Raw genomic sequence first — 12,008 nt, 5'->3', positions numbered from 1 at the left:
TTTCAGTTTGCTGTGAATTTTGAGATTTTACTTTGAGTGCAATCATCCACCCTCGCCCAGATCTAGTTAGATTTCATCGGGAACAAAATGTTGTTCAACAACGAAACTTTGCATCTGCCAGACAATTGTTTCTGGGTGGAGTCAGAAATTAAACCTGCTGAACACCATGAATTTGGTTATTCAATGTGACTGTATTTATGCTGAAACTATTTTTTCCCGTAGGCTGTTTGAGATTCCAGGATCCAACGCTGAAGAGAAATCGAGTCCAGGGTATTATGGATAGACAGGTGGAAAATGGTGTAAGTAGAGTCAAATGTTCATTTTTATAAGATTTAACGTTTGTTTGTTTTTGTGGTATCATGATTCTAAGTTTTCTTGATTTTCCTACTCCAATTGCCCCCACCCTGCCTGCCAACATAAACTGACTTTGCTTTCCTGAAGGTTTTCCTCAGTGTATATTTTGTCAGCACAATATATTCGTCTCCAAGAATTGAAAGAAATGAAATCTGTCTCCTTATTTGGTCCGTCAGACTTTCCAATGTAGAATAGAAGCAGAGAAGTTAAAATTGAAGAAAAATGGAAAGGGTAATCTTATTTCTGATTTTAAAAATTAATTGAAAAGTATTTGTGTTGAAGTTAGATTAACGTTTAGATTTGAGATGTACCAATTCACTTGTAACTTGCAGAGCAATTTCAGCTCAGACAATAAAGGTATAAAAGTAATAATTCGTGCAAACTCCTTGTGACCTTTTTATAGAGGTTCCATATCCTGGCTGATTGTATAGTTATTGTTCTTTTTAGTAGAAGAAGCAGCTTTATAATTGGCACTGCGATCCGTCAGCATTGCGCCAAATCAGCCAATGCAGTAGGATGATAATGACAATTCTCACAGCATGCTTTCTGTTTTTAAGACAAAGTCCATTACTTGGCGGTGTAATTTGGTAACAATCTAAAGAATCTGTTTGAGGGTCGTCAATAAACTGGAGGAAATTGAACCCAAAACTGAAACTTCAGTCAATATCCATAAAGTACAGCAATTTGTCCACTAAATGTCATTATTGAGAGGATGCTTACCTATAGATTACAAATCAATCACTTCGTGACATCCTGATATCATTAAAGTGGCATTATCCCCATGCTGATGCTGAAGTGATTTTTCTAAACACAATGAAAAAAATCAAAACAATTTTGCTGTTGTCCAAACCAATTAACGTGTTAATGTATCTGATTCAATATTACATCCCCCTATTTAAAAGCAGTGATTATATTTGTTGTTTCTACATTAAGCTAAAATGGTGAGGACATTGGAATAGGTTTGTTGTTGCAAACCCTGCAGTGAAGTACAAAACTTTCTCATTGTTTCATTGGGTTTTTAAAGCATCATCTTTGTGAAAATGATGTGAAGAATCTGTGGGCTTGTTTGTCTCTGTTGTAACATAGCACTTCTCAACAACATTGAAGTTCACATGGAAAATGAATCAGTTTTGTCAGTGTCCTGTTTACTGGCATGGATCAGAATACCAGAAAATTTCATACTTGTAGGAAGCTGTGTGGAAGTGAATGATTGAAGGGGAACATTTGGCAATCTGAAAATTATTAAGCCTTCCTATCCTGAGAAGGCTTTCGCTGTAGAATCTTGAAATATTTTAGGTGGAGGTAGATGATCCTTGATGACCAAGGGAATGAAATATTATCAGGGGTATGTACAGATGAGGTTAAAATCGGATCAGCTACCATCTTATTTAATAATGGAGCAGGCTCTAAGGGCTAAATGACGTACATGTTTTTCCTCATTCCTGACTCACCAATGTACTTGTCACCACCTTACCTCAGCCAGCTATTTCCTCACCTTTCGAAAGTATGCCTGAACCCAGTCTGTTAATACGGTTTTTGAATTGAATTTACCTATTACTTATTACTCCGAGCCAGATCCAGCAACAGTGACCTGTAAAGACCTGTTAATGAGATGTCCTAGAAAAGTATTTGTTGTAATTGTCTCAGTTCATGTTCCTTTGTGCGATGTTATGCATGCATTTTAACTTTCTTAAATATTGCTCCATTGCCTTAGGTTTCACTCATCCATTGTTTTACTCATATCTTCTGTTCACCAGTATATCATTCTTTGCTTGTTGCCTGTGACTTTTCCATTTTTGACTTCTTTATATTAATTACAAGCGGAATAATCTGAATATTAGCCTAAATTTTGCAGCAATGTAAGGGCATTGGCTGCTGACTTCAAAGAGCGTTTTTTGTTTGAAAATATAGAAACATAAAAACAAAACAAATATTACCAGGAGGAGGCCATTTGGGCCTACAATCCAGCTCCTGCTCCACCATTCAGTGTAGTCTGCCTCATTGTCATATCTTTTGATTCCTTGACATCTTAAGGAATATATCTTTTTCCTCCTTGAGATTGAACAATCATTTTGACAGTTTTACCTTTTTCCTTTTGCCTTGTACAGTGGCTGATTGTGCTCTTTAATTGGGATCATGGAGTTGCAGTTATGTCATTGTGCTGTCCAAGCAGGCAGTCACATTAAAGAATTCTCATTCACAGCCAAGCAGGAAACTGTTGCTTTTGAAAAATTTTCTGGAGTAAATTAAAATTTGCGACATGCGCATCAGTCAGAAGTACAGGAGAAAATATTTTAAAAGAAATTGTAAAACACAAATATTTTCAAATTTAAAAAATCTAACAATTTAATCCAATATGGAGACATTTAAGAAGACTCCACAAACATGACATTTTCAAATCTGTTAGTTATCAATGAATCAGATTAAAATAAAATTGACAGTTTTACCTCAGCAAATGAGGTTTGATGTTTGGAGTCTCTGACAGTGATACAGAACTGAGAAGGGGAAGTTATTGCCAAATCATCTCATTTTATTGATTACTGGTGGTGGGATGGGCACAGAGCAGCAGATTTCAGGATTTCTGTGCCCACGCTGTATCCAGACTTGGTGGCCCATTTTGAAGGAGTAATGACAGAAATATCCAGAACTCACCATCTAAACGGTTGAAAAATGTAAGCAATTGGATTTTTAAATTATACAGAAGCCATAGACTTTGTATTGAAAGTAAACAGTTAGATCAGTGGTCAATGGCCCATGAATGAGGGGACATGGCATTGTGACATGACGGAGGTTTCATGGGTAAATGTAATTGCATAAAACATTTATTAGCACAGCTATTCAATCAGTTGAAGAAGGCGAACAAAAATACTTCAGGGAAGAATATTGCATCCCCTCAAAGTTCATGTGGAGAACAATAGTTTGAAACCAAAGACTTCTGTTTCTAATTAAAAAAGAAAGACAATCAAATCAGTTTCAAGTTAATTTAAAAAAATGCGGCATAAAGGAATATGAATAAGTGCATGTATGCAAACATATTTATTATTGGCTTTGTTCATTTTGTGAGAAGTTGACAAGAGCTGGACAATACTTCCCTGTTATAAAAGTAAGAAATGGAGAAAGCAGAGTAGGGCCTCGGGTGTTGTAGAACAGAGAGACATAAGGGTTCAGGTACATAATTCTTTGAAATTTGCTTGGACAGAATACTTAAGAGGGTATTAAGCATTCTTGCCTTCGTTGCTCAGACCTTTTGAGTATAGTAGTTGGGACGTCATGCTGCGTTTGTACAGGATGTTGGTGAGGCCTGTTCTGGAGTACTGTGTCCAGTTCTGGTCACCTTGTTATAGAAAGGATATTATTAGTCTGAAGACAGTTCAGAAAAGATTTACCAGGATGTTGCTGAGAACGGCAGATTTGAGTTACAAGAAGAGGCTGGATAGACTGGGACGTTTTCACTGGAGCGTAAGAGGCTGAGGGGTGACCTTTATAGAGTTTTATAAAATCATGAGGGGTAAATGTAAGGTGAATAGCCAAGAATTTTATCTCCCCCACACACACACACACACACACACACACACACACACACACACACACACACACACACACACACACACACACACACACACCCACCCCCAAGGGGGCTTTCAAGACCTAAGGGTCATATTCTTAAGGTGGAAGGAGAAAGATTTTAAAAAAGATATGAGGGCCATTTTTGTTCACACAGAATGGTTTGTATGTGGAATGAACTTGCAGAGGAAGTGGTGGGTGTGGGTACAACTAAAACATTAAAAAGACGTTCGGATAAGTACATGCATAAGACATGTTTAGGTGTATGTGGGCCAACCGCAAGCAAGTGGGTCCAGTTTAGTTTGGGATTATGGTCAGCATGGAAACAGACTCTAAGACTTTATGACCCTGAGTAATATGAACTACAAACAGGAAAGAGTGGTGGGAAAACCCAGGATTAATGAATTGAGTGGTATTGTTAAAAATGTACACTGAGCCAAGTTGGAATTTTGATCTAAGGCACTACTGTCTTCATGCTTTGCAGGTTAGTGGGCCACGTATGGACATGACGCTTGCTGAACTGCAAGAAATGGCAACTCGGCAGCAACAGCAAATCGATTCGCAGCAGCAACTGTTGGCAACAAAGGTACATGTACATATTCATTATTTTAAAGCCAGATGAGAACAGTCCAAAATGACCTTTATCTATTTTTTTTGCCTCACTTCCATATGAAAACGTACCTAATTTCGTCTCTGTTCTGAGGAAGGGGCACTGGACCCGAAACAATAACAATGTTTTGAAATTCACAGATGCTGCCAGACCTTCTGAGCTTTTCCAGCCACTTTGTTTTTGTTCCTGATTTCGTCTTGATACCTTACTATAATGACAGCATTTAAATTTTCTTCGGTTTGCACTGGTTGCATTTCAGTTATGTTGCCTTTGGATGGATACTTTTTAATGTCTTGATTATTCATTTTCCACTTCATACCTGGCTTCATCTAAGACTTTGTGATTCTCCTTTTGTCCTGAACCACAGTTACTTGCCTCAGAGGCATCCACTGTTTCCTTGACTTGTGTCATAGGTGACTTCAATATATTTGCTTGTTGGTAAAAGCATTCATATTTTTCCACTGTTGCTGCAGCTTTTTCTGTCTTAAGACACAGGGGTAAGCCATTTTAGCCCATCAAGTCTGGTCAGCCATTCAATGAAATCATAGTTGATCTGAGAATCTTCAACTCAGTTTTCCTACCTGTATGTTTCACAAAGGTAGCCTTTCAATCTGGTATATTCGGATGAGCAGAGGTCCAATCTACTTGACCTCTCCTCATAACACGATCCATTTCTTTTGCCAGCATTGTGAATTTTCTGTGAACTACCTCTGATCCCAGCATATTTTTCGTTAAATTAGTGGCTCAAAACACTTCAATGTTTCAGCCGCGATTTGACAATTACCTTTTTGTTTAGCAAAATCTTCCTGCTTAGGTACTCCATTCCCTCTGAAATTTCTTTGAGATGTTTGGTGCTATGAAAGTTAGTGAATATTCACGCTTACAGAAAATAAAAGGAAGCAAGAATAGTTAGGGAATCTTGGAATGGTTTAAAAATCTCTTGTTGTTTGTGCCATTTGTTGCATGTTTGATTTGTGGCTGAATGATCAGATGGTGTGAATGCACTGTGTGATTTTCCACATTCTTGTTAAAATATTTCTTAAAATGGTTCAGTTTTAGTGTTCTGAAATCAGGAGAATCATAAAATGGTTATTGCTCAGAAGGAGGCCTGTTGACCACTAGTCCCTACCCACTAGTCCAACTCCTCTGGCTTTTCCATGTACGCCTGCAATTTTTTTTCACTTCAGATAATTAATACAATTCCCTTCTGGAAGCCCTAATTGAATACAGCACCACAGCAGTCTCGGGCAATGCATTCCAGATCCTCAACAGTTATTGAATTAAAGTAAAAATTTTGCTAATGTCACCTGTAGTTCTTTTGCTGATCATATGAACTTGATAGCTGTGGTTATGAACCCTTCGTTCGTGCCTGCTTAGTCTGTCCTGACCTCATTATTTTAAATGGTTTTATCACATTTTCTTTCAATTTTTCCATTCTGGAAGCAGCCCCAGTGTGACCAATCTATGCATGTAGTTGAATCCTATCGTTCTTGGAATCATTCCTATAAAGTTGTTTTTTGCATTCTTTCCAGTGCCTTCACATCCCTCCTTAAATTGTGATGCCCTGAATTTGACGTAATTGAATGGGGCCTATCTGGTGTTTTGTAAAAGTTTGCTTTCATATTTAGTGGAGTTAATTTTCACCTTATTTCCTTTTGTACTCTATGCCTTGATTTACAAAATACAGGATCCCATATGCCTCACAAATTACTTGTAAGCCTGTCTTTCACTTTCATAAATTTCAGTATGTGTGCTCCTAAGTCTTTCTGCTCCTAAAACCTTTTTAGAATTGCCTTTCTCATTCTTCCTACAGCATCTATCACTTGACACAATTTTCTACATTAAATTGAATCTCCATCTGTCTCCCCATTCTGTCAAGCTCCTTGTTTTAGATTGAAATCTATCCTGTCCTCCACATTGTTTACAAGACTTGCAAAATTTGTCATCTACAAACTTTGATAATCTTAAAATTCTGGTTGGTTGCATTTTAAATGCTAACAGATCTTTTGAGTCGGTTGAAATTGTATTACTTGTCCAATGGAGGGCGCTATACTAACACTACCATTACAACTTTTTGTGGAAAATTGATCAGTGTGTCTGATATTTGTTATGTTCCTTACCAGTCAAGTCATTAAGCATGTCTCTGGTCTTACCAAGAGAGCATTTCTTTCCCAATTTCATTCTTGTGTTTACAATAATCTTTTGAGACCAGAGAGAATCATAGGACATAGAACTCTACAGCGCAGTACAGGGCCTTCCGCCTTCGATGTTGTGCTGACCTGTGAAACCAAACTGAAGCCCATCTAACTTACACTATTCCGTTATTATACATATGTAATGCCCTTAAACTTGGCGAGTCTACTCCTGTTGCAGGTAGGGCATTCCACACCCTTACTACTCTCTGAATAAAGAACCTGTGTTTGTTAGCAGATTACAGAAAATTACTTGCATTGAGATTGTGTGGCAACCACTTCAGAGCCTGGAAATTATTCCTACTGATATCAGTGGATGAGCACCTAATATGTTTGTACAATTTGTCCATGAATAATGCATTAAAGAAGAATTCAATGTCTTTCAATAGTAGCAGTAGTCATTTACAAATATTATGGTCTACTAAAATAGAATATAAACTTTGGTGAAATAATCCTTGGGTAGAGGGTATAGTCCTGTGATAAAAGGCTGAGGAAATTGGGTCTCTACAGTTGGATTTTAGAACAATGAGAGTAATCTAGTTGAAATTGAAATAATTCTGAAGGGATTTGATGGGGTAAATGCTGAGAGATTATTTCCACGGATTATGAAGCCTAAAACATTAGGAAGCAGTCTCTAGATCAGAAGTTGAGAAATTAAGACTTGTTGAGAAATGAATTCATTCAAAGGGTTTTGGATCTTCGTAGTTTTTCTCTACCTGAAGGTTGTAGATATACCATCATTAAGAGCTTTGAAAGATTAGATTGATGCATCTTCAATCTCTAAGAATTGAGGGATATGAAGAATAGGCAAGCAAGAGGAGTTGAAATCTGAGATCAGCTCTGATGAAAATGAATGGCAGAGCAGACTTGACACTGTATAATCTAGCCCTCCTATTTCTTGTGTTCTTAGTTCTTGAATGTTTCTTTGATCTTAAATTGTCTCCTGTCACAGAAGGAGGAGGCTGTTTGATATAGCAGTTTGATGTTCTCAAATCAAGTGTTCTGTTCCCTAAGTTTGCCTCCAAACACAAGTCTGATATTTTAGCTGCTTGCATGTAATATCTGTTTATTTTCTTTCTTTCCACACTGGATTTTTAGGAACAGCATCTGAGATACCTGAAACAGCAGGACCATCGAGAGCAACAGGCAGCAGAGCAAGAGAAGCTACAAAAACTTCGTGAGATTGCTGAGTGCCAGGAAGCCAAATTGAAGACCGTAAGGTCTCTTAAAGGGCAAGTGGAACAAAACCGACTTAGCAATGGGAAGCTGGGTAAGTCATAATTATTAAGGCATCCCACTTCACTGGTCAAGTTTTTTTTAAAAATTTTTCCCCGTGCAGCCTTCAATTTCCTTGTGATCTGTATTGGAAAACTCAAATAAAAATGAACATAGTCTGGTGGCTTCAGTTTCAGGGCAGGGTTTGAACTTTTTTCCCTATTTCTTAAAACTAATAAAAGTTGCTCTAACTAACTTTGTTTTTCATTTACTCACCCTCAGAATCCCTAGTCTTGACTGAATCCTACAGAAATCTTTCGAAACAATATTTTGAGATGTTTAGTTAATTTGGTGTAACTAAATTTAGAGTGTTCTTGTAAGCAGGTTTCCAGTTCTTAAAATACCTAATTCATTTTGTTTATTCTATACTAATCTTTTAGCTTGGGATATTGTTGAACCTATTTCTGGGATTTTGCTGCGCTTTTCTGCTAGATGTACAAGTTGTCTGTCTAGATTGGGGAGTTACAATGAGCTTTTGAGGCCACCAGGAGCCAGTTCCTCGAATTCAAACTAAAATGGTGGCTGTAAATGAGCAATTTTATAGATTTTGTTTAAGAAACAAAATTAGAAAATACTGGAAGCACACTGTTGATCAGTCAACTTAGTGAAAATAATCTTTTTTGCATGTTATGTTAGTTTGTGTTGCCTTCAAAGTTATTGTCTGTCCTTTGTGTTTAATACATTTGTCTTCTATTTTGCTTGATAACTTCTATGTGCCATTTTTGCTTTTTTTCTTGCAATTAGTTATATTTAATTGTTTTGTGGAGTGATTAGTATCTCATCAAAATCCTTCAGTTTGTGATCCATAAGAGTTAGAACTCTGTACTCTAACACTGACTGCATTTGTTCCTCAACTATAATGTAAGTAACAATTAATCATGAATAATAGCCTTGGCGATCTTTACAATACAATCCAGCTTGTCATGAAAATTCTTGTATTGATGAACCAAAACCAACAATCTGATTTTTCTGTCACAGGTCAGAATATGACATCATTGTCTTGCTTCAAGCCATTGATTCTGTATTAGATCTGAGTCGGGAGGCATTTAACAAATTGTTCTGCTAGCTCTGTGTATTTTAAAAGATAGTATTACTTCTTGGTTACTGATTTCACAATGAAGCCTTTATGTTTCACCCTCAAGAATAATAAATTTGCATGTAAATAGATTCTTGGAAACAATTAACTGTTTTGGAACAAGGATAACTTTTTGTAAAGCCATTTTTGATTGTACGTAATCAAATCATTGATTTGAAACAATCTATAATTTGAGACAAGCCTGGCAGTCTTTAAATAGAGAATTTAAGAATCGACTTGGTGAGTGATAATTATTCCAATGTTACACGATTGCTTGTACATAATCTCCTTACCAGTCCTGTCTGTTTTTCCGATATTGTGAAAGAATGAATGATTCCAGTTAATGGTTGCAGTGACATTTGAACCTTCCTCCAACCTAATGGCAGTGCTGCCTCTAATGTTGTTTTCTCAGTTCACAAACTGATAAGGTCTGTGCATAGCACTGACCTGTTAAACTGGAATTCCGTGCTCTTGACATGCCAGTCAGCATGCACTGAACCTCTTGAGTAACTAGACAGCTCAACGTTATCCAAAGGTCATGTTCTGCAGATCCAAGAACAATAACAGACTGATTCACATAAAACAACCACTTCCTTTAAACTTTCTTCATTTCTGATATTCGTGTGAAGCACATTGGCTCCAAGGCAAATTAAGTCCGTCATATGATAACTGCCTTCTGTTTCATGCATCTGATGTTTTGATATTTTCACCATCCACTTCAACCTTATCTCCACTTCGAAGGTCACCATCTGAACTTCCAAAATTCCCCTTCAACTTAGCTTACGATGTCTAATTGCTCTTATTAGCTGACAGCCTATCCATGTTGCTGAGAATTGATTCTATCCACTTCAGCATTTGTTATCAATTGCTAATTGATGTGTTAAAAACTCTCACTTGACTTCTGTTAATCATGTTAACCATCTTTATTTTCATCTTGTCTTTAATGTCCTTGAATATATGGTTGCTTCACATGGCATACCTAACTTCACCACTACTTCCTGATATCCAATTCCATCACACAACTTGGGCTGAAGGACCTGTTGCAATGCTCTATTACTCTAATAACAGCAATGGGAGAAATTGGTGCAATTATTACAATTAATGAAAATTCTCAATTGGGTTCTTCCTGCACACTTCTATATTCTGGCACCACTTTCTGCAATGCCATCCTTGTCCACGCCCTTATTCATGTCTGTTAGATCTCTTAGTGACATTTCCTTGGGTAAAGAATCTGGTGTGCTGATGGCAGCTGATGACTAAATTTTCATGACTAAATCCAAGACTGTGCTTTTGTTTTAAAATGCTTACGTGACATCAATTCCTCCAAGATCTAGTATTTTCTTCTACTTTAAATTGGCCAAATGCTTTAAGCCCTGCATGCTGCTTGTTTCATTCCTTTAATTCAATGTTGTCTTCCTTCTTGGGCTAAATCCAGTAGTTCCCAACATGGGCATTCTCTTAAACTTTAAGTCCAGTTTTTCAGTCTCTTTCCCAATACTGGTTTATTTTTCCTCTGAAGCATTGCCCAGTTATGCCCCACTGTGAGACCCTAATCACTCACTTCATCACTTTATTTACAAATTTCTCCCGACATTTTATTCTTTTTCTTTAAACATCATAAAATCCAAAGCCCCACAGTTCATATCTTCTGCTGTGTTCCATGTAATAATACGTGCATAAGGCAAGGCAGAAGAGTTACACAAAATAGTATACTGATGCAAGTAGCAGGCCAAGAAGTAGAAAGCACCTTAATTTAGGGATTCTGATCATGTAATATTTCTTTATTATTTACCTACCTGTTGGAGGATTTTGTTTTCATAGCAGTTGGTCAGAATTAGTATAATTCTGATTGTTGTTGACAGTTGGAACTTGCAGGTTGCTTGGGTAAAATATTTGATTAACAGTTCAAATATTTAAGAGAAAAAAGTAACATCGGACCTTTCGGCACATTGGAGTAAATGTTAGTTTACATGTGGTCCCAGGTCTCCAAGCTGTCCTTCGATTTGAAATCAATATCGAATTTTCAGTTAAATTTAAAATGGTACTTTTGCGTCTGTAGGGTATCTTTATTACTTCCAGAATTGTGCTACTCTATTTTTACGTCACGAAGCTTTGTTCAAATAAAGCTCATCACAAACATTTTTTCATTCTTCAGTCATTTCTTTTATGTTTATTTATTTATTAATGATTGTGTATTCATTAGTCTCCATTTATGTCATAGTCTGTTTTATGTTCATTCAGAGTTTGGCTTCAAAAATCATAGGCACACACATCTCTCTTATGTCTGTGCTCCCTCTTTGGAAAAAAATCTCATTTATCCCTTTCCTGTTTTCCCTACAGTCCAGTGACATTGGCCTTTTTGAAATATTTGTCCAAATAGTGTTTAAAAGTCAGTATTAAATTTGCTTCTGCTACTTAGTGGAGGTTTGCAAAATTGTCTGAGGGCTGCAGAACTTGATTGGCTTATTCAATATTTAAATGTCTCTTTGAATGCTGTTGACCTCCCTCTAAATGCCTTGTGTTAGCTAAAGTACCCTCTAGATAAATAGAAAGCGGGACATAACACCAGCGCTTCGTCGGAGGCTCACTGATGATGTTACCTAGAATGGTGACGAAACGTCTGAAAACGAACCTTCCAGCTCAGCGAGCAAACTCCCATCCATAAAGTACCCTCCCTTTAATTTGATTTTTTCCTACTACTTCTCTATCCTAAATAGCTCTGATTTTGAATTCAGTTCAGTATCATATTTCATTATGACCTCCATAATCTGGCTACAATTGTCTTTGATTGTGTTGACGTTGAAGCTCGTTGGGAAGCCAGTTAGCTTTCAGGATTCAAATTAGATACATTTGCAAGCATTATTAGTTTGCTTAATAATGTGTTTGGAGAGATGTGCTTGGTGCAATTTTTAATTTTTATTCCTGAGACAATGGCAAC

At 37.0% G+C, this 12,008-nt stretch overlaps 1 protein-coding gene across 3 annotated transcripts in view; it reads left to right on the top strand.

Moving 5' to 3' along the window:
- LOC125454761 (apoptosis-stimulating of p53 protein 2-like) overlaps positions 1–12,008 on the top strand; it is an 81,168-nt gene that overhangs the window by 22,559 nt on the left and 46,601 nt on the right. For all 3 annotated transcript variants that reach the window (XM_059648629.1, XM_059648628.1, XM_059648626.1), the window contains exons 4-6: positions 223–299; positions 4,403–4,504; positions 7,819–7,990. In XM_059648629.1, the coding sequence (XP_059504612.1) occupies positions 223–299; positions 4,403–4,504; positions 7,819–7,990 (351 nt within the window). The remainder of the gene's footprint in view (positions 1–222; positions 300–4,402; positions 4,505–7,818; positions 7,991–12,008) is intronic.

The sequence above is a fragment of the Stegostoma tigrinum genome, chromosome 9 (assembly GCF_030684315.1).
Source record: "Stegostoma tigrinum isolate sSteTig4 chromosome 9, sSteTig4.hap1, whole genome shotgun sequence".
NCBI classification, from domain to species: Eukaryota; Metazoa; Chordata; class Chondrichthyes; order Orectolobiformes; family Stegostomatidae; genus Stegostoma; species Stegostoma tigrinum.
Note: the sequence above shows the minus strand (reverse complement) of the source record. Positions and strands in the feature narration are given on the sequence as shown.